Below are 27,327 nucleotides of genomic sequence, written 5' to 3'. Positions count from 1 at the left end.
ACCGTATACTAGCTGCAACCACTTCACCCCTGCGAACTTCTTAACCTCATCCAGCCACCTAACATTCTGCCGCCCCCTTCTCCGCTTTCCTTCCCTTTGAATCCAGTTCGTTACCCTAAGCCACTATCAGTTATCCTCTCTTCGCACTACATGCCCTGCCCATGCCCATTTTTTCTTCTTGATTTCCACTAGAATGTCAGTAACTTGAGTTATTTCTCTGACCCACTCTGCACGCTTCCTATCTCTTAACGTTGCCCCTACCATTTTTCGTTCCATGGAGCGAAAACTAATGCAATTAAAAACAAATTACCAGCATAGGAAGCACTAATGCCGACTAAAAACTATAATTAACTCAACAGATGTCGATTTAACTTTGGCTAAATGAAGTTCCAAAGACGCCTCCGATGAACTAACAATATCGAATAGACGCTTAGGCGCAAGATCGTTGTGAGAGTGGCCGGCCGATATCAAGATGTACTAACTTTTAACACCAGCGAATGAATAATAAGCGTCCCGTCAGACCTTGACAAATTTCATGCGACTGGATTATATGAGAGCAGTGATATGAAATTTGTTCCGCGCACTCGCGTCACGTAAACTTTTGATCACGACTGTATTTCGGGGCATATAAAAAGGTGCTAGAAAATTGATAAAAAGTCGTCCTGTTCAAAATAATATCAGGCGTACTCGCTCAGATATGGTGAAGCAATCGAAGTCGAATGGGGGTGAACCAACACTTATCGACAAAAGTAGGCGACTAGCAATAAATAAACCTCAGCCTTCACTAGATTCTGAGTAAAGGTGTGCGGGCATGGTTCGAGGGCAGTATACTCATTTATCTTCAATTCGAAAATAAATATATATGTTATATTGAACACATCCAGTAGGAAACCTTTACATGTGAATGAAAAATATATATACAAGTCAACTTAAATAACTACATGAACGATGAGAGGTTCAGGTCCTACAAAAACAAGCCCTTCACCAATTTTTTAACTGGGCTTGGCTTCTCGAAGTAAAAGTTGCTTCAAGATAATCTCGAGCGATAGACACAGCGCAGCAGAAGCTAAATTGTAAACAGCATGTACATTACGTGTCAATATCGCTATACAGCAAGAAGGTATTCATTAAAATATTTATCGTGTAAGTAGCTTAAATTACAAGGAAAGCGAAAATCACGACGAATATCAATGAACATTCGCAAATTAAGCGACCATTTAAAGAAAGCAGTCAAGACGGTGACTTCCGATGGCTTTGTGCATCAGGCGCCGCTCATAAAAGCTTGGAAGAAGGGTCTGAGCCTCTCGCAGGCGTCTCTACGCATATCCGGCACCCAGGCCGACGTTCTATCCGATAAAGGCATCATGCTAACAGCAAACTCTCCCTCGCTGGTTGAATACTCTTCCGCCTTGACTTCACTGCAAAAAAAGTAAACGAAAAAAACTGATTTATAATTTAGAGGCCCCGTTGCTTTTCCATAGGTAAGGTATAGAACATACATTCAAGAACGGTGACCAATTAGAATATAGAGCTGCAGATTTCATGGAGCAAAAAAAGCACGTTCTCTTAATTTTAAATTATTAATTTCAGTTCACGCGCCACAATTTATAGACTAACACAGATTAGCATCCCGATAACTGACAAGCGTTTTTGCGAACAGGAGCAAACAACGGGAGATCTTAAAAAACATTCTGGGGAACTGAAGCTCCGCCTTTAAAGGACTATAAATACCAAATTTTGGTGGCATTTTTCTTCTTGTTAATGATGCGTAAGTCATTACTGTATATTGATCCGCACGCAATTTTCGCCTCCGACCCCTAAATAATTTATAATAGAATTTTCTTTTCTTATCAGTTTCGGTTTCAGCAGCCGAGAGATGACTGTGGTGCCACAATAAAGTCTTTATGGGCGGCATGAAAAACAGCGATATCATCGCTCATTCTTCACTTGTAGTGATTAGTTATTGAGGCAGGCTGGCTTTATCATTGTAGTGAACTCAAATGACACCGAAATGATTATATCGCTGTATTTTTATCCCATCGCGTGACCTGGACTTGACTGTGACGTCACAGCCATTGCTCGGCTGTTGAAACCGAAATCGAAACAGATGAGAAAAGAAATTCGATTGTAAATTATTCAGCAGTCGTAGGCGAATATGACGTGCCGATACGTCAACAGTAATGTATTCGGCATCATTACAGAGGATAAAACCCGTACGCAGAAATTAGGTGTCTAATACTTTTAAGGCTGCGACGCGACAATTTAATAGCTCTCATCTGCGGCTCCCATTCCGGATTATATTTCGTGTACATACATTTTGTCGTTCGCCTCATCACCAATCCCTTATTTTGCTCATTATTTCTGTGCGCATAACCATTCACATGCACTCACAAGCAACAACATTTTCGAAAGACTAATCTCATATATTCCGGGTGTCCCAGCAAAATCAATATAACCATTGCTTTAACAACTGCAATGAGCCCTAACCTAGTGAAAACAATTTACAGCTGTTCAGTCTCGCCTACGCTAATGCGCAGTATTTTCTCGTTCACCAAGCCTAATTAATATGTTAAGACTAATTAGCTAAATTTAATTATTGCCTTGACGAAGAAAATGTCAATGCAGCAATTGTAGAATGCCTCGAAAAACGCTTAGCTACGTTGTTTCCGTCACGCTACGACTTACGCAAGCTCTATTTATAGGTCTCTAAAAATGTCACGAGACCAGAAATAATTCGTCAAGCTTCATCGGAAACAGCACATCACAGGAAAGCGGATTTTGCTGTCTGGCACGTGTCTCGCGGGTAAGTGGCACCGCTGTCTCGAAGTTTCTTTAAGGCGAAAGCCTTTAATGGCTCATACTGTCTGCGTTCGTTCGGTCACACTATCGCTGCCAATCAGATGACGTCACCACCTGAAACCGAAAGTAACATCATCGAAAAAATAAGAATCCGATCTCCATCGGGAATGCAGCCTCCATCCCACGGATCCCCAGCCGAGCACTTTGACCAATTACGACAAGCCCTGGATCGTGAAACGCACATCATAATTCTCCTTGTCTACCGTGAGGATGATAGCAGCAATGACAATGACGAGCTGCAATTAGTGACAATGACAATGATCGCGTTAGCAATCATAATGACGGTGTATTATGTTGATAATGATAATGAGAGCTAACCTGATCCACCGTGTGCACCAGCAACGCTCAGGCTTTCGCATTTCTGCAGTGTAGGCTCGAGTGCACACGGAATTTTTTATTGCGCCAGATATTGTTTTCGGATAGTAAAAAAATGATCACTTTAGTATATCCTAGCTTGATTGAAGCAGCGTAGCTAGCCGTTTTACGGTATCTACAGCCAGGGCCGGATGATCCAGGGTTAAAAAGGTTCAAATAACCTGGGCCCTCCGTTCCAAGGGGCCCCCGAGAGTAGTAAAAAAGTGAATATTTCAAAGTTTTGTCCGAAAAATAGTCTAATCATATTTGTTTCTGATTTTGCAACATTAAAATTAGAGGTTTTGTATTGCAATATTGAATGCTTCAAAATCTGTTCGTGGCACGGTAGGCTTTCTCAAGTCAGCCTCATTGTTCACCAGGCAAAGCACAAACTTTTGTATTCGCCCAGATAGATTAAACATCCAAATAGCTTTAGCTAGTTTTAAATAGATTCATTTGAGTTCGGCCGATCCCAGCGGTACTCAACTAGGATTAAATGGCTCAGGACGCCTACTAGCTGACAGTGAGAGGGTCTCAGTTGGTGGTCAAGTGCCATCAACAGATTCTAGCTGACTTCAGTTGGAGGTCAGCTCGTACCAGCTGGCAAACTGACATCTATCATTACTGCTGTTGAGGTCAGTTGTGTGTTTTATTATGCCGAGCGTAAGCAGTGAAAGCTGTAACAAAGCCAATAAATTATTGTTTAGAGATTATGACGACTCATAGCTGACAGCCGTATGAGAAATTTGCCGGGCTGAGAGCGGAGACGGAGATTCTCAGGCGGGTCAATATTGAAGATTTCATCAAGGAACTCTACCTGCAAAAGACTCCAGAACGCTTATAACGTAAATACTTTTCTTCGCTTGCTTAAGAGTGGAAGGAAAAACGTAGACAGGCTATAAGAATGCATGCCCCATTTAAAAGTTGAATTCCTGTCAAATGTTGAAACTTACATTTGCTTCTTTCTGTAAAACATGTAATGTTTCCTCAAAAGACTAGGGCGACGCTGAAGCTTCACCTTGTAAACGCGATAGCACTACTGTTCAACCTATTTTAAAGGAAAGTGCATGTACACGAATTAGAATCTACATAGGAAGCTGGCAATTAGGAGTCACTAAACTGTCCCATAATACACTTCCAGGTAGAGCTTCAGTGTCCACCCTATACTCAGTGCCCACCCTATATTTTCCGACCGTGGGTGGATGGATGGAATATAGGAGCATCCCCTTTGAAACGGGGTGGTAGCAGTAGATATCGTGCCCATTTTTCTCCCTATATCTTAATTATTGTTTTAGATTGGTCAACGATATCATTATTCTGTTTATTGAATTTTTGTATCTACATTACCAACATTATGTCACTTTTCTGCTTTTGAGCCACCAATCTTCCAGTCGTTTTTTGCTAGCTTCCACCACCGGTTTATTCACCCGGCCACTAGTATCTCTAAACCCCAGAGCTTCAGGAAGAGTGCCTGCGCCGGCATCGACTTCCGGATGGACACCATTACATTCGAGTATAACATGGTCAATTGTTTCACTGGAGTTCCGACTTAGCGCACATGCGTCATCTTCATTGTTAAATTTCTTTTTGTAGCTGCGTGTTCTAAGACACCCTGATCTAGCTTCAAAAAGTAGGGCACTGCCTCTTGAGTTATCAAAGAAAGCTTCCTTCCTGACCGTCGTCTACGGCGGCAGCGGCATCTTCTGAGTGGAACGAGCTGCAAACGCTACATCGTTAAATGTAAATTTATTCTGTAAATGCAGCAAACATCTGCGGTACATACAAAGGTGCTTCCTTCGTTTTGAGAGTGGAAATTGTGTGCAAAACGTAAATGGGCTGTCTTTGTAAATGCAGACAATCTGTATAACTGTTAAATATATTACTGAAAATTTGAGCTTGGTAAAACACTTTTGATACCATTTCAGTAGCGTTATCATTTTCTACAGGTGCCACTTTTTTGAAAAGATTTAGCTCCCCGCATTATGACATTTAGAGTAATACACACTATTTGCTGTAGATTAGGTCAGCATATAGAACATAATATCGCAGCTTCTGTAGAAAGACTGCCTTACCTCCGTATTCACAAACCGGCCTAACCTTTACCTTCCTGCAACTGCAAAGGCGACCTTCATAAAGGTAACGGAAAGGGGATGGTAACGCAAAGGCCAAGCCGCGTTTCAAAGACCCACCTTAGGGCAGCCTTCCGGAAGGGGCGCCTTAGCGCGGTTGTAAGCGATATGGTAGCGAGGCTAAACAAATAATAATGTTTCAATCAGCAGCATATGTTCGCAGAGCTTGTTTTTGTCCTAGAAATTGCAGTTAAATATATGCAAGAGCTGCCATGTGCTTCGTGCTGCATTGTGTGAGCGTTCGTTTTTTTTTTTTTTTTTTTGTGTGGTCTCAAAATGGGAACCAAAAAAAAAAAAAAAGACGCTCATTTACGGAGAATGAGCGAGGCGTTCTAGTAGACCTTGTCAACAGTACTACAAGACAGTGTGCGCGTCGTCTGCTAGCCGGAAAACGTAGTACAAGTGGAATCGTGGTTATCATTGCGCGAACGCCAACCTATCTTTTAAGAAGAATTTAAGGTAAAGCTCCGCGAGTATCGTTTTTATTTTATTGTCTGCATATTCCCTTGAGAATAAGTCGACAGGGGCATGCAGACGGCAAACCAGGCTGCGAGATCACCAGTACGCAGATGGTACGGCATACAGCACGGGATCATCTGTCGCAACTTGAAATGTCCCTGCACCATAGAAGCACAGGACGATCAGCAGTCACAGGAGCGGACGGGCAGGGTTAACCGCGGTTACGCGAAACCATGCTGCGGTGGACCAAACTGCGGTTCCGCGGTTATCGCAAACCGAGCTTGGCGACCTCGGTTTGCGTCGTTAACTGCGAGGCGTCTGTTGACGGAGGCTACTCGATCGTCGGCGCCCGAGTGCGCGAAGCGTATCGAACGGGTCTGCTTCACAATGTTATTCATTTTCCAACTTCATCACGTTTAAAGATCGATGCATAAAACAGGCGGTGTCTACTCTACCGCCCGACGTCTTCGGTTACGGCCGACAGCGCAGCGACTGCGTACTGAAGCCCCGTCCTGCCTGCAGCATCATTTGAACGGCTTGTTGCTGAACGGAACGTCAAAAAAATGTGCGGCCTTAGCTCTGTCATGAAAGTACACGAGTTTGCAACGCTTTCAGCTCGGGATGCAGCGAGCAGGCTGAGCTACGTTACACTTACCGAGAGCGTGGCGCACGACGGCGCCGTGCGTGACCGTCCCTAGTCGTCGCTAGGCCTAATTTTGTTTCGCTTCGAAGCCGCGGCGGTCGGCGCTTTGGAACTCATCAACGCTAACGTAAATCGTCTACTTATGAAACTGCCTTATTTTTGACCTGTTCTGCCATAGTAAAAGAATCATAGGATTATGTCTGCATGGCGACGCATTAATCGCAGAGCTAGTACAAGCAGATCGAATGAACCGCAATGCACCGGCGGCAGCTGGCTTGAGCAGAAACTTGCTTGTATCGCGGCTATCGCTCATATCAGCAATTTGCTGCTGGTCAACGATCCTCACGAGTGCTTCATTCTTGATATTCGGCTCAGTATTCCAGACGCCAACAAATTTATAACGTTTATTTCGGACATCGGCGCTAGCGATCCGCCGTGTCGTTCGCGCACGGTTTACGGGAGGAGGGGCTACCACGGCGGTGTTTACGGCGGTCGAGGAGGTGCTGCCATCGTGGGGTGTTTGACAGCGCTGTTGACGCCTCGTCGGACGGCACTCCGGTACTCCTGAAACCACGCTATAAATTATGATATTTGTAAATGCAGCTTCGTTCCACCGATCACCGAAGCGGTACCGTGGTATAAAGGAGCTGCTGAAGGTAGGTCAGGCGCTACCTTAGCGAACGCTCCCTTTCCGAGGCCGAAAGGCCGGCTAAAGGTGTAGTTTAAAGGGAAGGCTGGTTTCTGAAACGCGATAAGGAGCCGCAAAGGTGAGAACCTCGAAAGGGAAGGTAAAGGTTGGTTCGTGAATACGGGGATTAGACTCGCTTCAATTCGTCTTGCTGAATGAATTCACAGGAATTTTAAATGATTGGCGATTGGATCACACGCAGCCAATCGTCATGCGCTATCGAATTAGCCAAGAAAATATCTACTCAAGGAGTTTATTTTTCACGAATCAGAGCGTTCTGATTTCTGATGGAGGATCTTCCGTATCCTGTCATTTCCTAGAATCACTCAGTCTCGGTGTCAGTCTGTCCATTTGATCTACGGGATAGTATATTATCAGGCATTGTTCATTAACAGTCCGTGGACTATTAATAACAGTACAATGGCATGTGTTCTCTGTAGGAAACTCTAAAACGCTTCACGTCTCGAACATAATAACAGGGGCGGGGTAAGGTAAAGGGGGTTATAGGGGCCCCTTAATTTTTTTGAACTGGGCCCTCTTCACCGTTAATTCGGCTCTTTCTACAGCTTTTGCTTTGACGCTTTTTCTCTAAAACGTAGAATTAAATATAGGCAGTTAGCTCTTATTAATTAATTATTTGACTTTGGTCAGCGAAAAAAATATTTCCAACTTGCATAGGCGACTCTGAATAGCTCTTAGTGTGAAGTATTTTTAAAACCTTGGTTAAATTTAGCTGGGACACCGGGACGTATGTATGTATGTATGTATGTATGTATGTATGTATGTATGTATGTATGTATGTATGTATGTATGTATGTATGTATGTATGTATGTATGTATGTATGTATGTATGTATGTATGTATGTATGTATGTATGTATGTATGTATGTATGTATGTATGTATGTATGTATGTATGTATGTATGTATGTATGTATGTATGTATGTATGTATGTATGTATGTATGTATGTATGTATGTATGTATGTATGTATGTATGTATGTATGTATGTATGTATGGACCCTTTTTTACAAAGCGGTACGATCACATCCGCTATGATATTATGATCCATGATATCATAGCAGTCCTCGCGTTCATGGTTTTGGTGACAGTGTTCACGTGACAAGTTTCGTAGTACTGTAACAAGGCACGCCTCTTCCACTGACGATTAGTGTGAAACCCTTCACGTGCATTGTTTCTATGCTGCTTCGACACCTCCTTACCCGGACTTGAAGAAGTGCACCCAGCGCGAGATCACATGCCGGCTCAAAGCTTGCTCCGCAGGGGCTGCGCCCAGCAGTAACGGGGAGCCAAAGAGAAGCCGTACAGCGTAGTCCCACGGCGCCCTAGTGCTGCGACTTCCGTAATCAGCCCGGTGCAACACGTACCCGTGCACCGTGTTGCCCCACGCACGAAACTGCTCCGCGAAGAAGCGCACGGGACACACCGCCAGCAGGTCGGATAACAAGTGCTCGGCCAAGTCACCATCCGTGCCGTACTGAGGACGCTGGAAAACGCGAAGAGTAAAGAAAGAAAACAATTCTACATTATAAGAACCTACAATCAGTAATCAGCCGGCGAAGAAAAATGAAACGTAGTCGAGCCCATCGCCGAGGTCGATTATCGCTACTCTAGCATTAATCGATCTAAGCTGTCGAGACATCCTGTTCAGAGCGTATCTTGGCTTGCAGCCAGCCCAGATTCTTATTTCCGCGTTAGCGCTTTTTCCCGCATTTTCCCAAAAACCATACTTCCGAAGCCGATTTGACATTACACCTTTGTGACCCACAGAAAGAAAAATATAAAAACATGGCTAGGACAGCGCCGAGCCCGCTGTTAGAACTCGCGGTGGCTCCAGCAAATCACCTTCGCCGAGCACTGAACGAAAGCACTATATCGAGCGCTATGCGATCAGCCATGATGGTTCACTGCAACTCTCTTGCGTTGGGAATCAAGTCATCATCGTAACTCATACGCGTGCAATGGATTCAAAACACACTACCATCGATTTGGCATTTTAAGTTGCTTTAAAATGTCCCAAAATATCACACTGCACTACCACCAAGTCTGTCGCCTTTATCGTCAATCTTCACCTGACGCCTAACCTTTAAACTCGAGCCTCGAACCGAAGGCGAAGAGGAAATCGACATAATAGCGCCCATACTTCACATATGGCCAATACATAGCGCTCTGTTTTCTGCCCAGAATACCTGATTTATGTTAAACCCCCCCCCCCCCCCCCCCCCGCCCCCAACGTGGTACATACTTCACCAAATGACAACACGAAATGATGATCAGCGCGGAGGTCTAGCAAGATAAGCCCGGTAATTGAGCTCCCTGTGAAATCTTTCCCCCTCTAACTACCGAATTTTCGCGTACATTGGACGCAGGTGACCAGTCAGTTCGTCGTGGCTCGGATCTCATTGCAGACACACAACTTTTATTCTGCTACTACCGCAGTTCGCCGCGTGAATCTCACGATACCCGAGACCATCTCTAATGCTCCTTGATGGCTAAGATGAGCATAGCGCCTTAATATCAGCGGTCTAGCAACTGCCTTCTTATGAACAGGCATGGAGACCAACATGCCACCAAGTTTTAAAGAAATATTCCCCAACATTTTACAAAGAAGGCAGCCACCTTTACAGACGCCGAGGCTAATTAATATATAAGACTGATTAGTTTTAATTAATTATTGACTTGACGAAGAAACATCGCAGTGTTTGTCTTTATCTGTTCGCATTATGCCGGCGTCTTTCGAGTGGCTGTCATAGGTTAAGTACACCTGCTCGCTTGCTCTACCAGAGAAATCAATAGCCCCTCTAATTTCTATATTAAAAATTCTACCACATGCTTTAGGCACCCAGTACATCCTCATTTGGCCTACAAGGAATTCAGGGTTTTGCCTGTGCAAGCATTTCAGTTCTTCTGTATATCGTCTGTCCTCTCACCGCTCAGCTACGATTCAGCGATCCTTATCTCGGTTGTCATGGTCAGGAAATATTCTACTATCGCAGTGCCTTAGTTGAACCTAGGGTGGTGGTAGCCTCCTGCACACCCTCTGCACTTGCTTCAATACGTTTCAGCGCAACGCGACAGTGGTGGTGGCCGAAATAAAAGCCGCTTCCTTCGTTAAACCCCACAAACCAACCAAACCAACCAACCTTCGTCTTGAATAAAGCGTTAAGTCTCTCTTTCCTGAGTGCAGAAGTAGAAATTAGCGTTGTCCTACTCTTGTCTAGAGTCCAATGACTCTTATAACCATTGACTCAATAATAGACTGATTAACTGATTAATTTAGTGATAGAGAGATATCAAATATGCGCTCACTGTTCTCACATGATGCCTGTTATAGCTGCCAAATTCCTAACCTGGATGATTAGTTTGGGGCAAAGTTAAAATATATACTTTATGTATATATGCACAAAGATATAAGTACAAAAATATATACAAAGCTAAATAATGTAGTTGTGTGTCCCTGTATATTTTCATTGTCAATCCTATTGTGATACCAGTCACAGTATAAAATAAATAAATGAATGCACATATCTTCTGACGGACATGCACATTTGATTTCGGTATAAAGCCTCAGGGTACCCCTGCGTAGGCGCGAGTTAGCAACATCAATAAAATAGGTTCCAGTATCTTTCTTATTTCAACACTATCCTGCGCATCGCTAGTGAGCCCCGTTAGTCCTCATTTTTTGCCGAATAACGCAGCCCTCCATCTTTAACAGGCAGAACTCTTACTACTCTCACCATAATTCTTGTCAAAACTCCAGCTGCATTCTCAGCCTAACCACTCCGATGCCTCCTTTTTTTCGCAGCTTAAAATGTTCAGGGCTCATAGCATTTCAGATTCATTAACACAACCAGTGTGTCAACATCTCTTCTCACCTTCACGCTTCACCGGAGCACTCCCGTTCTGCAGGAAAGGGGCGTTTTGTTCCAAATGCCACAAATTAGCCACTTTGACACCTTATTGCCATGAAACACAAGCACCAAAATTGAAAGAACCATAGAAGAAAGTCGATCAGAATGTTCGAAGTTCATTTAAGGTATGACCATATATATGAGTCAGCATCTTTTGAAAAGCTTTTAAAAGCATCATGACAAAAATGTCTACTTGACGGCGGTAGTGATCCAGGATCGCTTCAGCCTCAGAGGACGGAAAGCCGAGCAAGCGAAGAGCAGGGAGTACCGCCTCGAGCAGCCCTCGTCGTTCGTGCAGTGTCAGTGAGCGGTAGAAGAAAAGCAGCAAGGCCAGCCCTTCTTCGTCCGAGAAGCCTAGGAGTACGCTCGTTTTCCGAGGTATCTGGGGGTATCAAAGGAGTGGCGATTTACTTTTATTTTCACTACAATCAATGGCTGCATTACAAGTAATGTCATTAATAGCACTCCGGTAACGCTTCCATAGCTGTGTAGTGACAATATAGTTGCGTATGTTGAAAATAGAAGTTAATTATTTCGTCCGACGGCTAAAGCTGTCAAAACTTCGGGCACAGCAGTGTCGAATTACCAGCCGCAGGTCGCAGCTGCAGCGCACAAGATGGACGCCGTAGAAAAGCGATGGCGACAGACATGCCGTGGCGCTGAGTGTTCTTTGTCTTCATTACAATGTAATTAAATTAACGACGGAAGTTGAGCTAACATTGCCCCCGCGGCCTCATGGAGCGAACAACACTAATTTTGACTTCATTGCAATACGTTCAGCCAAAATTTACTGCTATTCTCAAGTCTGCTCTACAATAAAAAGCTATCAGGTCAATACCTCCAACAAAAACTATGCCCAACGTTTAGATTCGTTGAATTAGCGCACATAAATTTCGCAATAATAAAATTGTCGTGTTGATCAGTGCCAGTCAGTGGGAGGTAATCCTGACAACGGCGTTGTTAGACGTCACCAAACAGTGACCTTAGCGAACAAATGGCGCACATAAAGAAGTTAAAGCTTATACAAAAAATGCACTGTCGTGTTTAAAAACTACACGCATACCCCTCTTTGTATGCTGAAAAACTGTATTTCTATTTGCTTCTGAGCTTGTCCTTTTCGTTATGTACTGGTCACCGTAGGTTTGCCAAGCATCGAAGTAGACGCCTGCATGAACCGATTATTTGCAGCCTTTTTAATAAGAGGTGCCTTAAAGTAGGAGAGGATGAAGTACCCTCTTCATTATCTTCGTGAAGCGCATTTGAAGCACACCCACCGTGAGCTTTTTCCACGTGCTGGGCGACCACATGATTGGCAGCACGGGAAAGAAGGCCGGAAGCTCTCGTAGCGCCCCTGGCGGCTTTTCAAACAGCGCCTCTACGGGGATATTACGCAAGCACTCCAGCAGCGACGAGTAGTTCTGTGACGCCTGGTTGCAGAAAAGCTGTGCCAGGATGTCTGTGCGAAGAATGGCGCCCTCCTCCATCTCGTGATCGGTGTGCACCGGATACCTGCAAAGAGCGAAGTGTCTAGGGCATGTCGCTGCTCTTACACCACGGCAGTTAGATTACCAACCATCTGAAGCACAACCAGCGGGTTGCAGCGTCAAAAGCAGCAGCCATTAGACACAAACATAAAATAACAAAGGACACTTAGACTACTTACGTGCTGGGAAGGCGAAAGAAGGCTGACTGCTTTTAATCTACCGCAATCATTCAGAATCTACTTAATTCACTTTATTTACCATGATCTACCACACAGTAATTTAATCCATTATAATCCAGATCTTGAGCACCGTTATTTATCACAGTTAATTCTTAATGCACTGTTCTCCAACTCATTCCACCTAAATTCATCGCAACCTATCTAAATTATTTCCTCGTAGTCCACTACTATCCCCTATAATCCACACTTGAGGTACAGCAAGCCATAGTAATCAATACAATTCACTCTGGGTTGACCCATAATTCACCACAATCTACACTAATCTTACAAAATTCAGCAAATTTTACTCTTATTTTCTATATCTATCTAACCTCATCCAACGTCATCCACCCTCCTGCAATTTAATCCGACGTAATCGACTCTATAACCAACAAAACCCATTCTATATTTCCCTCATCTTACACTAATTCACGTTAATGTCACAACAGCAGGTCTTTATTTGGCGCAATCCGCAATAATTCACCGAGATACCCCCTTCATCTGACGCGATCCACCGTTAAGCACAAGCAATCTCCTGTAATCAATTCTGAATTGAAAGGTACCCACCCCTAAACTTTCTAATTTCCCATTTTAATTTGGCGGCGGGTTTCCGGGTTATGACGTTAAGGTGTTTTGCTTGGCTAATCTCAGGTTTTGGTAACATCCTTTGCATTTAACAACGTTATCGGATTCCGCTTCTAATAGGACCAATAACAATTTCGCCTTAATGTATTTCCAGGTCTTCGTAAGCAACATGTTCTGCAATGCAGCCGTTCTCTGCCTCTCGCCCAGCCTCTTTTACCTGGTCACCTAAGCATACTCCCCCTTCTCCCTTAAGTCTCCACATCCTGACATTACAGCCTTTAAGTAAGTACTGCGGCCAGCAGGGAGAAAGAGAGCAGAGGGTGGACCTACGAAGGAAGATGCTGGGAGGAGTGATGATTACGGATTCATATGCATTGTCCGCACAGGCAACAGCAAATAGGGCAAAAACGTCACTGCGGCGTGTGTTCACATGTGTGTGTGTGTGCATCTGTGGTTGGGTGTAATCATGCCGCAAAGGTGGACTTCGGTGATTCATGGGGCAGACTCGGAAAGGCCAAAAAGAGGGAAAGTGCCACAAATTATTTGCCAGCTCCTTCAAGCAAGCTTCTGCAACAGCGCTCCTGCTGTTCAGCTGGCCCAAGTACGAGGACCGTAAAAAAACACTCATGCCAGGCGGATTTCAAAGCAGCCGAAATGCAAAAAACAAAATAACAAAAGAAAACTTAAGCTCCTCGAGTAATGCTATGACCTGATAGCGTAGGCGACCACCCGACGTATAAAGCCTCGATTTAATCAAGCCGTATGAACATGCCCGAATCGGCATCCAAGAGCATTGGAAGTGTTATTGTTATTCCGCCGTCCCATCTCGAATGAGCGGCAATATTTGGCAGTTGCTCTCAACGTAATTCTGATATAACGTTGTCTCATCAAGTGGGGCAAACCATTGAAGATTCCGTGCCCGGCATTGCCAGCTTCCAGCTACCACCTGTCAGCGCCACACCCGGGATTTTTTCTCACAACGCCGACTATGCTAACACCGCAATATCTGGTAACGGGTCTTTTCCTGCAGTGTCGCGTTAAGAAAAAAAGCACCACTGGGCAATTGCGATGGCAAATCATGTTAAACAACCACGTCATTGAAATTGACCCTAAGCTATGGCGCTTCCTTTCCATTTCTTCTATTCCTCTCTACTTCATTCCTTCCCTTATTTCCCGATTTATGTTTCTACTAAGAATGATGCATCCCCTGCATTTTTCCCCCGAGGCGAGCAAGCCGCTTTTTCGGCCGCGCAATCTCGAAACCGTATGTTCATTTACACGGGCGCGCTGTGCCTTTCGCTCCGACGACGAAGCACAGCCACAACACCAACGATGGGTTTGAGCAAAGCGGAGACGAATTCACATAGACAAACGGCAGTTTAGGGGTGTGCCTCCTGCGATGACAATTGAGCGTGTACCTGCCATTAGGCGTCTGCAGAATGTGTCTTGACATCCGGTTGACCTTTCTGCTAAGAAACGCTGTCGGTAGGTACACGTGAGCCTTATGCCCTGCACGTGATCACACTCAGCGACTGACAAGTTGTCCGGTTCACAACAGCGCCGGTTGACTTACGAACTCCTGCACATTTTCGAAATTGGTAAAGCGTTTAAATCTTGTTCGTGCTCTTACAACTGCTGGCACACGACTGAACGCAACGCTCAGGTATGGATCTGTCCGACAAAATGGCAGTTAAACGTTCATAAAATGCAAGGCGCAACTGCGTTTCTAATCAGCATACTTTTATTTTCGCGGCCCGCTCTCTGGGGAACCTAAAATACGCGACAGCTGTCATCTGTTATCCTCGTTATTAACTCACAGCATTGACCGCTATAGGGCGCATTGAAGTGACGTCACTGGCGCCATTTTCTGGTGCAGAGCACTGCTTCAGCAGTTCAAGCCGAACCAGATAACGATAAGCCGAATAGGTATGCCTGCAACCTTTGCCCGCGCTTCATGCACCACAATATGGCCCCCACTGTAACGTAGGTTCATGCTTCCTATGCAACTGTGTGCTATTTATTTGAAAAGACAACCACAAGTTGATATCAACTAGACGGTTAACAAGAGCACCAATCCAGCTCATCTGCTTGTATGTTTTGAATCCTTGGCTTGCGTGGTTCCCGAGCGTTGTTGGTAAAACTCTAAAGCTAAAGAAACTTGAAATGCAACGGTTGCAACCGAAGATGATACTTATTATAATGGTGATAAACAGCCGGTTGCGAGCAATGGCGGCAGTGATTGCGATAGAGAACCTTTAGCGTACCAGCAACAATGCAGCAGATGTGGGGCGTACTGTAAGGTACAATAAAAAAGTTTCTACTCAGGAATACAGGTGTAAAATTGAAAAACTGCCATCAGCCGACTGCATACGTTAATTTACCTTCAATTCGAATATGAAACCACATAACTAATGGTAACGATCAGTGCTAAACTCCTCAACGATACGATGCGGTTGTTTTTTAACAGCATTTCTTTTACCTCGCTAACGCAAGATGAACAGCTATCAGCTGCACCTGTCTCTGTATAGAACACCGTTGTTCGAAGAAATGTCGTACGCAAAAGCTGCATCAATTCGGAAAGGGTACTGCGCCGATATCTACCGCCTAGCATTCACTACCCGCGATGAGAGTTGTCAGACTGGTATCAAATATCTCGGGACACATACACGCCGAGAAAATGTTCAGGCAGAAGAGCCTGGGAATATTACGGTTTGTTACTGACGCATGTCACTTATCTCAATAAATCAGATAATCTAAGAAAACAATTATCGTATAACTTGGCGCCTACTTGGTTGCGTAATACCTGAGGAAATGTTTTCGGCTACAACTCATATTATTGTTGTGGAAAATATGCAGGTTCTTTAGCGCGATTCCGTTAAAGGCTCAGTTCACCGAATATCCGTTCTCGGCGCCAGTGTCACTCTTAGCGTTGTGAGCGAAACACAATGAGCATGGAGCTGGCAGTCGGTATCTGGTAGGGTGCCTCGATGTTGCCCGCGCGCGCGGGCAACATCGAGGCACCCTAGTGTCTGGCAGCTGACATGCCCGCACACTGGCTGGAAGTAGGGTTGCCTGGCTTTACTTTTCACTGGAGCTGCCAATTCGGACTTCTTCTTTCATATGAGAGGGTGATATCATAATCAGCCTCTGCCAGGACCCTTGAATTCAGGTTATCCCTAGGCCACGCAGGCACATCCATACGTCTTGGTTAAGGCGGGACTTTATATGTGTGTGTACCGTCATGCCCTCAGACGCGAAGTGTAAGTGTTACAAGATTTTGTTTTACGTTTGAAAACTGCATCTGAAAAAATGTGCTACTATACCAGCTTTTCTTCGTTTAATATTCCACTACATTCCAGCGAATTAAAGACGATATAAGGTAAGACAGTTCATTAAGCAGGAAGGCCCCCATTAGGCAGGGAACTTCGTCAGCGATAGAAAAAAAAATGTTATGGTCGGATTCCTTCCTTGATCCGGTAGAATTATTAAACTTCAGAACGATCCTGCTCACTGTCATCAGTATATCTAAAATCTAAACTAGCAATGCACGTCTCTCCCTTCGCTCAGTGAAAATGATACGCAGACTGTACACTAAGTCACACGGAACACATGCAGGCTAACCTGGTCAATGGGCTCTCACTCATAAAGACAGCCCTGCGGATATTGAACAAGCTATGCTGACTGCTAGCCGACATCAGGTGGTAGGCCAGAGACGAGGCGCCAGACCCATGGCCTACGACGACCAGGTCAGACTTGTTGCCGCCGAAGAACTCCACGTTGCGGACAGTCCATCGCAGCGCTTCGGCCTGGTCCAATAGGCCGGCATTGACCGGGGCCTCGTCGGAGTGCGTCAGACTTAGGAAACCGAGCACGCCCAGCCGCCAATTGGGAACCACCACGACCACGTCGCCGAGGGCAGCCAGCACACGGCCGTCGTAATGCGGATTGTTATTGCTGCCCGTCTGTCGAGCAGCAAAAGACAAGTAATTGATTGGTTAACAGGAAGAGAAAGGCGCAGTATCTGTCACACTTATTTATCTGGACTGATTTATTTATAGGAAGGGAAAGGCGCGGTAACTGTCTTTCTGTGGACACCTCAACCGTGCAGTAAGGGAAGGGAGGAAGGTGTGAGTACCCGTGGAAAGAGAGAAAGAGGAGCCGTAGTGGAGGGCTACGGAGTAAGTTCGACCACCTGGTGATCTTTAACGTGCGCTGATCGCACAGCACACGGACGCCTCTTCGTTTCGCCTCCATCGAAACGCAGCCGCCGAGGTGGGGTTCGAACCCGGGTACTCCGGCACAGTAGCCGGGCGTCTTACCACTGCACCACCCCGGCGGGGCTGTTTCTTTGGACACCTGAACCGCGCCTAAGGGAAGAGAGGAAGGTGGGAGCACGGTTTAAGGACGGGAGTGAAAGCGGATAGAGAGAAAGAGGAGCCGCAGTGTACAGCTAAGGAGTATTTCGACCACCTGGGGATCTTTAACGTGCGCTGACATCGCACAGCACACGGACGCCTCTTCATTTCGCCTCCATCGAAACGCAGCCGCCGAGGTCGGGTTCGAACCCGGGTAATCCGGCACCGTAGTCAGGTGTCAAAAAAAAAAAAAACACTACAGTTTTTCTTTTCTGTCATTCACGGACAACCTAAGACATATCCTAGACGTGGCCTCGTAAAGGCTAATTATCAGCTATTCCACAAAGTACCCAATGTCACTACAGCCTAACGATATACAAGCCCAAGTTTGCAGCGCAGAAATTAAAAGTAACGCGAAGCTGCAGGAAGCCTTGCACGAATAAAATTAGATACAAACGGGTCCTGGCCACCTACCCGGCCACTTGTGGCAAGAAAGTAAATGTCATAGCTGTTCCATCTTTGCATAAGTGTGGCCTCTCAATTGTCAGTAGACTTTTTCTGCCTTGTTTTAAGGTTCAGTAGTAATAGTAATTCTTACGCTCACATAACTAAGCTTATAAGCTTAAACTCATAACGAAAACGTGCACGAGCTAGAAGTATCCCATCAGTCCTCTCCGCAAAGCAAACATTTTTAAGCTAGCTTCATTAGCATCGAACATATCTGCGATCAAAAGTCGTGCTCCTCCTCTCCCGCTCAACTTGTCTCATGTCGGCGCGCAATGAAAAATGCAGAAAACTATTCGCCCCATCTGTCCCTGTACCGCCCGCAACACTTTAGAGCCTCCAATAAGTTGGCGCGTCCTGAAAGTCCGATGACGTCATCAGAGAGGGAGTGCGCGGGGAGGTGTCGGACTAATCGGTTACAAGCAGTCGCCAGGACTACTTTTTCAAAAATTATTTGTGATTAATAGCCTAGCTCCAAAGCTTTTAAATTAACTCGAATACTCATAAAAACCATCTCGATGAATTTATTGAGTTAGAATATTACCGTATCAGAGGCCAATTAAGCCTACATACTGTTAGTATATCAGACTGGTTGCGGCGATGTGTTGACATATATGCGTTGGCAAGAAAGCACAGAAGCGCGTACGCACGTAGACAAATTCGTTTAGGTACGCCTTTTCGTTCTGTCGTATTGGCACCAAGGCCACCAGTGGTGTACCGAAAAAGGTATTTAAAAGAATTCCTAGCGTAAGAACCTCCAAACAATCTAGGTACAAAATCGTTGTATTCTAGGGAACAGTTATCGTCTTTTACTCGGGATAGTAGCATACGGCAGTGACTATAGAATAAGCAAAACAGTTTTTAAAAACATTGGTACTACTGTCACATGAAGCCATCCACGACGTGCCCTTAGCCAAGTGTTCACGGTTACAGAGCGTTTCACCGAAAATTACAGAGTTACAATCCTTCCATTCTCTGCGAGCCCAAAGCACAGCGAAGATGCAGTGCTTATAGCGTTGAGTTCGATGACAAAGTATATTGAATGATGCTAGTCGAAACACATGCAAAACAACCGGATATCGAGAGCGCTCAGAACGTAGAACGAAGCTACAGGATTCTTGGACGATAGTGAAGCTACTCTGGGATAATATAGCATTGTTATACTCGTGTTGATTGTAATTGCCTATGCTTCCGATATGTGGCAAAAAACATGTTCTTGATAGATTTTCTGCGCTCACAGCAATACTTAAAACTGCTACAGAAAACCGATGAGCTACCCCGCCGGGGTGGCGCAGTGGTTACGGCGCTCGACTACTGTTCCCAAGGACGCGGGATCGAATCCCGGCCTCGGCGGCAGCTTTTCGATGGAGGCGAAAAGCAAGGCGCCCGTGTGCTGTGCGATGTCAGTGCACGTTAAAGAACCCCAGGTGGTCGAAATTTCCGGAGTCCTCCACTACGGCGTCTCTCATAGCCTGAGTTGCTTTGGGACGTTAAACCCCACAAACCAACCAAACCGATGAGCTACGTTTTTGAAGATATATGGGAGGCAACTATGAAACAATGTAATGTGTCTTTTATGACCTTATTATCATAAATGGTCTAAGCTTCCGATAAGTACTGAAAATTTGCTTCTGAAGCTTTTTCCTATGCTCGCAACGAGTATTTAGTACTTTTTTATGGCAAAGCAATGAGGCGCATTTTCAAAGTAATTGAAGAAACTCTAGAAAATTATGTGATACCTTTGTAAACATATTCATAGAAGTGATCAAGTTTTCAATGCGTAGCAGAATTTTGATTCTGCTGTTTCTCCTGCGCTCGCAACAATTGTGCCAGAATGTCATTTTTAAAACAAATGGGGTGTATTTATTTATAATTACTAGCAAAACACTAGTAGCCTGCACAGGTATGTTCTAAATACTTATACTTCATTGGTATCGTAATTATAAACAATATATGAAGAAAAAAACATTCAAAAGCTCGCTTCCGAAAAAGGTCTCATATTTAGCGAAAATGACATATGCTCCGCATTTTCCGAAATGATAAGCATTTATTTGTTCAAGGTGTGTCTTACGTGAAAGTATGGGCAGGCTGCATGAGAAAAAGAATACTTGAGAGGACGGTTTATTACATCACGTGGCATTGAGCAGACGTCTCAGACACCGGCTCGCCAGCTCTAAGATGTTTAGCCTTTATTCCGAAAGCACATGCCGGTTTCAATAGTCAGCTTTACAGCCAGACTCGCGTTCCAACTAAAATCTACAAGGCCTCATCCGCGGGTGTGGTATGCGGTATTTGTGGAAATGAAGAAGCACTGGTCTCTTAATCTGCGAGAACTTTGGACGGGCGTCCGCTGCCTTCAAAAGTAAGGCGCTGGACAGCCCTGCCCTCTGCTGAATCTCCGGATATATTTTTACAGAATAAGTGATAGTCGTATTAGCCGTTTAGCCCACTCAGTAACTCTGTCTGAGCCATCCTGAAGCTGAGACTGCCCGGCGTTTAGGTAGAAGGGAGCACGTGTACGCATCTTTTCCTTTCCACAAACAAACAAAAACAGGTGAAATGTGGTCTGAGAACATGGCATTAAGGTTAACTTTTGTTTACTTTATTCGTAATCATCGCTTTCATTTCGTTTACATTCATTTTTGCTTGTATTGGTAGTTTCGGTCTCCTGGTCCACGAGGGCCTAAAGGCCCGACCACATGGCAGCGCTTCTTCGGCGTCTCGTCAGCGTCTCGTCTATGAGCGTCGTCGCTCGGCGCGCGCCGGAAAGGGCGACCAAACACATGACGGCGTACGAACTGGCGTCTGCAAGGCAAGGCGTGGGAGAATCCTGGACGTTCGAACAATTGTCCCCCGTCCGTAGCTAAAATCGTCCTATTCAGCGACGGCGGGAACTTACTGGGGAGGGTGGGGGAGGCAAGGGCATCAAAAGGCGCAGGCATGCACGCGGACAAAAAGAGGAGCTGTTGCTTCTGCGGAAACGAGTTGAGCCTTTGGCGGTTGGTGCCGCAGCTGCCCATGCGTGGCTTGTCGTTGGTCCCCACCTGCGAATAATTTTCGGCGTCGACGCTGAGATCTGGCCCCTCCAGATACCTGCGTCTTTCAGCGTCGTCTCGCTTCAAGGGCCAGAATTGCACCTCCGGCGACGCCGATATCCGCGACGCCGACGCGGCGCCGAAGAAACGCTGCCATGTGGTCGGGCCTTAAGTTTTCTTGTCGCGGACTGCGTAAGGATAAATGTTTGAGACCACTGTTATACAGTCTCGCCTATGCTCACATAGATTCCCTTGCCTCTGGCTCCATGCCAAATAGATGCACGGAGCCGTCGACACAAGTCACCTCATAAACAAGCACAGCTGCCGACTGGCGCTTCACGCCAAACGCCCCCCCCCCCCCCCTCCCCTTGCCCCCTTGCAGTCCGCCGCCACGAGCTTCAGATGACGTCGTGCGCGACGTCACACCCCTCGCTAGCCAATGGGAATTAGGTGAAATAAAGCGAGTTTTCTTCAGATGAGGCCTCTAATGTTGTGCGCTAAAGGACAAGTAAACGACGCGCACAGTCAAGCTAATATCTCCATGCATAGGACATACTTCGTTTTAAAGTGCATATAAGGTCAGCGGCAGTCTATTACCTTATCAGCAGTAAAGAAGCCAGTCTTCACGTGACTACGTCCTGCTTCTGTCAATACTCTCAACACAGTCGAGTCCTGCGGATAGATGACCTCGCGAAGGCTTGTTGTATGACTACATTTCTTCTCTCGGAGTCCCTAAAAGCTTACCTCTGAACGCATATTGCGATCATAAAATGGTTAAAAGCGGATATAAGAGGCACGCAGAAACAGCGACTCTTTCGACAACATATGTAATTTTAACGCTTTGTTTAAATCGTACTCTTTCTTGTCTCTACTTGTAGCGTATCAGTACTAATGAACCCTCTTTACCTGAAGCAACCCGGAAATGGCGTTTGCTTCTCAGCCATAGTCTGTACAGCGTTCCTAAAACCAATAACTATCGAAACATAGGACAAGGATTCTCGTTGCCTAAGACCCGTTTAAAGCTTAAGGGGTGATCAGCGCCACGGATAGAGTCTAGCCCCGTTCCCTAGTTACCTTTTACAGAGACAGTACATTTCTTTCTTGCAACTAATTCAGCACAGCGCTCTGTTTTCCTTCAGAAAAGTTTGGTTTGATTTGGTTTGGTTTGGTTTGGTTTGGTTTGGTTTGGTTTGGTTTGTTGGGTTTAACGTCATAAAGCAACTCAGGCTATGAGAGACGTCGTAGTGGAGGTTCTTTAACGTGCACTGACATCGCACAGCACGCGGGCGCCTTTTGCTTTTCGCCTCCATCGAAAAGCGGCCGTCGAGGCCGGGATTCGATCCCGCATCCTTGGGAACAGTATAGTCGAGCGCCGTAACCAGAATTTCAAGACAGCATCTGCAGATGTTCTCACTTCTGCGGACTTTATGACTTCTCGCGAGGAGGCAACTTTTTAGACTGATTATCAGGAATGTGAGGCCGCCTATTGTTAGTAATGAGCACGATTCATCAAGGGTGAAAATGGAACTTTACCTGAAAGAAGCCGCCGTGAAAGAAGACGACGACCGTCCTGTTTCCCTTGCATGGGTAGCTGGCACACAGTGGGGACCAAATGTTGAGGCTCAGGCAGTTTTCCGACGTGCTCGAGTTCATTCCATCTACAAATTGTTCAAAAGGACACAAAGTTATGAATAAGAGTCTCTTCGTTTCTCATCATACTGGCATGGTGTATCCACCATGGTCGTAATCAACACCTCAGATGTTTATCACTAATATGCCGTTCAATAAAACGATACAAGGAGTTTAGGTTGCTCGTCTCTTCATAAACATGTCGCTCCTTAATATAACTCCTGAAAATTAGGCATTTTATCTATCTCAAGTGAGGTACGAAGTTAACGCCTGCAGCATGTACGTAGTGCAACGAGTGCTGCCCGTTGATGAAGCCTCAAAATGTGCTGTTAGCCTAGTCGAAAACAATAAAATGGTGTGAACTTGCTACGCGATGGTACTATATTTTATCGCTGTCGTTTTCTCGTTGGCCCTATATATAAGCACCGTTCACACCATAATGTGCGCGAAGTCTCATACAAAATCTATACTGCATCATTTTACATCGCCATTCCCGTTTAGGCAACCCGTCAGTAGACAATGCTTTTAAAATTGGAAATTGTATATGACCTGACACCCAATGTTACATTTATCCCAGAAAGGCCATTCGAGACTGTGACGTCATTTGTGCAATGCTAATACGTGCAGATATGCTCTCCATGCACGTTCTATGCATTCAAATTTTCGCAAAGACTAGGTTCGCTCACGTAATTCTCTTTGCTGTCCCCGCTTTAGTAGCGTGTCACATAATTAAGCATAATGAATAAGTATCACTTCTAACTGAAATTAAGCATAGGATAAGCACGAGCGCTGAAGGAACTTTGCCTCTACGGGCTTACTCGACCATCCTGCAACGATGCCTATAATTATATGTGCTGAGGCCCTTACATCGGCAAAATCACAAGTGCTCATTCCTGCTCACTCCGAAAATACTGGCTAGCCTGTGGACTCACTCAAAACTCACTCACGCACGCTCGGGCTCAGTGAACTCAAACTGATTTACTCACAACTCACTCTGGCGTCTACGACTTACGACTCATTCAGAGTCAACCACTCGTTGCGACTCACGACTCATTTTGACTTGACTCGTTTGAGCTCAGTCACTCATTTTGAATCGCAACTCACTTCAACTGGCATCGCATTTTGGCTTAGTCACTACTCTCGTCTCATGACTCGCCTGTGCTCACGTACTCATTTCGATTCACGACTCATCTGGCCACACTCACTTGCGTTCACTGATTTCGACTCGAGTTGTTTGGTCTCACTCACTCGCTGAGCTTAGGAATTTGTTGACACCAAGTGGTTCTGACAAAGTTAGTTGTCATTAGGTAGGAAGCCTCGATTTTATGCTTTGGTTTGGTCGATCATTTTTCATGTAGGTGGAGCGGGACATGTTATTTTTACTTATGGATATCAAACACAATAAATATTTAATGATATAGCTTGTCAGCACACATAAACAAATAGTTTTGAATAACTTGAAAAATCCCGTATATATATTAGGTTGTATATCAGTGGCAACATTCATCATGGGCAAAATGCGTACAATACAGCAAGGAGTGCACGCAGGAAGACGTTTCACATAAATCTCAATTCCACCCACCACGGAGAGAGTCGCCAAGCCATAGTGCCCACTAGTATCGTTTTTCGCGGGAATAAACATATCCTTCCTTCCGCTGAGGAGGAGAAAGGCAATGAATAAAAATGAAGAAAAAGAGGCGCTGATCACCGCAACAAAGGTTATGATCTGAGGGACAGTCTACCAGTATACCAAGGGACAGTCTAGCGTGCTGTCCCGTCGGTACCTTTTTTCGCGGTCCTTTGTGTTTTTCCACGCTAGTTGCAATGTCGCAGTCATTAACAATCTGAGCCCGAGTCAGGAGCTCACGACTGAAATCTTGATCTGAATTCGAGTTCGACCTCAAAGCTCTGATCTCGATCTGAACATGAGTCCGGGCTCACTCACAAATGAGCCCATTATCTGATTGTTAGCCCGGGCTCACAATTCAGGTCTTAATCTAAATGTGAACGGGTGATCCCAAGTGAGTCGACTCTTGAGTGATTTCGCCCACCCACGTTCAGTTCAGTTCAGTTCACTTTATTTTTTCCTTTCAAGTGAAAGTGGAAGACGAGGCAAAAGGCGTGTAACCTGACAAGGCCTCGTCTTCCATGAGCAGCTCGCAACAGGCAACACGTTACGATGCATACAAAGGGAAATGTCCTGATTAACAATACAGCAAATACAGACCTGTGTGCCCTAATAAGGCGCCGTAACCGAAGAATAAGCACGTCAATCCTGACAACAGTACTTTCACAGAATTGTGTAGGCAATATTACCCGTAACAATCGAATATGCTGTGGAACTGCGTGTGAGGCTTAACGTCTTAAAGGTCCATGTGAGTTATGAGAGGCGCCGTAGTGGAAGGCTTGGGATTTTCACCCCTCACCGCGTTCTCTAACTCTACTGGCCTCATGCCGCGCCAGGAAGTTTCCCTATTTCTACCCATCTGAATTCAGGTTAGGCCCCGCGACATTGACTGTAGCAACCGAATGCAACATTCGCTAAGCTACCGCAGCGTGTTGCGTCGAACGAGCGCAGCCGGCTGCACTTACCTAAGTTCGGCGTTGCCTGGGCACACCCTGGTGCAGGCGCGGTGTTGTCGTATCGCTGTCGCTCGTGATACCAAGGGATGGGGGCGGCGAAACGCTGAGTGCGTGGGTCCGCATACGGTACGCCCAAGAAGGCGCTCACGGGCGCGCCGGCCACAGATAGAACTGTGCCCCGGTAGGAGCCGGAGAGGCCTGCCACCCACACGATTCGCGAGGCGTCGACGTCAGGACGACTCTTCAAAGCAGTGGTCAACAGCACCACACCCACTGAGATCCCCAATACTAAGGCCACAACGCACACCAGGTCGCATGTCTTCACATCATGCCTGAGAGACGTGAAGTAAAGCGCGCGCGATTTGCCACAATCGATGCGAAGCAGCGATTTCTTTTGTTGCGAAAGCAATACTACGACAGCCAAAGCCAGACCTCGCGTGGCTACAGCTACGCCGTGAAGAGGCGTAGCTATGGTCTCCTCATAAAGAAAAAAATTAGTTGCGGTCTAGCTCTGATTAATCCTAGTTGAATTGCGAAAGCAATGACGGAAGCATCTTTTGCCTGCTACGTTATTCCCCTATCACGCTCTATCAGTGTCGGGTGCAACATTATTGGGGACATTTAAGCTCATCCTTTGAGGGTATGACGCGAGAGCGTAAGCTACCAGCCCACATATAAAGTCACGCTTCAACCAAGCCGTATGAACGTGCCTGTGTGTCGTAGGGGTAACGAGAATGCAGATGCTTCTGGCAGGCTGATTCTGATATCACCCTCCTATATGAAAGGAGCGACCCTAGTTGGCAGCTCCTGCCCGTATAGGGGTATACCGTGAATTCAAATGTCATGGTGGGCTGATTTTTTTATGAGGACACCGTAGCTACGCCCCTTCACGACGTAGATGCGGCCACGCGAGGTCTCGTTTTGGCTGTCATAGTATTGCTTTCGCAAAATCAGCCTGCCATGACATTTGAATTCCCGTTACCCCTATGCCACGGGTAGGAGCTGCGAACTCGGGTCGCTCTTTTGCTCACCCACGGCACCTGTACAGAGCGCAGCCTCATTCACCTCCGCAATGGCCGATCTGAGCTCCTGGTGACTAACTTCACCAACAAATCCTGGAATAGTTTTCGTGCTACATCCATCGCATTCGCCGACTCCTTAGATGTTCCTGAATGTTTTACGTTTGAGGCTGTCAGCACTGTGCACCTTGGCCGTCTTGACATTAGTCCGCATCTCTCGGAAACACATAAGCGTGACATACGGACCCTCCTACTAGAGTACAGCGCTTGTTTTGCGTCCTCATCGAAAGTACGGCAAACGCCTCTTGTGGAGCACCCCATCATTACTCCCGACGACGCCCGCCCTATCTGCCAGCAGCCGCACCTTATCTCAACGACGGAACGTGAAGCGATTCAGACACAGGTTCAGGAGATGCTTTGTGATGGCGTCATACAACCGTCTAATAGCCCGCGGTCGTCCCCTGTCGTGCTGGTAAAGAAAAAGGATGGGACCCTTCGCTTCAGTGTTGATTATCGAAAGTTGAATGACATCACTAAAAAAGACGTCTACCCGCTGCGCCGTATCGACGATTCGCTCGACAGGCTTCGTCATGCCCAGTGCTTCTCCTCAATTGACTTGAAGAGCGGGTACTGGCAGACTGAGGTCAATGCGCTTGCACCGGTCATTACTGGTGCTCAGCCTCAGCTTTTCAGGATCCGATATCAGGACATGCTCGAGGTTCTTGAATGCAGTTTCGCACTGTGCAGTCCACACGAAAGCGCTGCGTGCTTTAAGTATAGTTCATAAAGGGTAGCAGCGATAGTTGCAAAATGTGTAATAAAACGGCGGAAATAGGATACCAGGCCGAGGAAA

General features: G+C 45.8%; 1 protein-coding gene across 1 annotated transcript; it reads right to left on the bottom strand.

Annotated features, from left to right (window-relative positions):
• Window positions 1–1,002: 1,002 nt before the first annotated feature.
• On the bottom strand, window positions 1,003–26,688 carry LOC146199649 (cholinesterase-like). Its single transcript, XM_084592165.1, has 8 exons — window positions 26,637–26,688; window positions 25,465–25,743; window positions 22,777–22,901; window positions 16,971–17,311; window positions 12,337–12,571; window positions 11,256–11,444; window positions 8,354–8,637; window positions 1,003–1,418 (listed from the first exon to the last, which is right to left on the bottom strand). Exons 1-8 carry the CDS (start codon window positions 26,686–26,688, stop codon window positions 1,262–1,264), a joined length of 1,662 nt encoding a protein of 553 aa, XP_084448291.1. The 3' UTR covers window positions 1,003–1,261.
• Window positions 26,689–27,327: the final 639 nt, after the last annotated feature.

Source organism: Amblyomma maculatum, chromosome 2 (genome assembly GCF_055883805.1).
Source record: "Amblyomma maculatum isolate TAMU_Amacu chromosome 2, ASM5588380v1, whole genome shotgun sequence".
NCBI classification, from domain to species: domain Eukaryota; kingdom Metazoa; phylum Arthropoda; class Arachnida; order Ixodida; family Ixodidae; genus Amblyomma; species Amblyomma maculatum.
The sequence above is the reverse complement of the archived record's forward strand: the minus strand, read 5'-3'. Positions and strand labels throughout refer to the sequence as shown.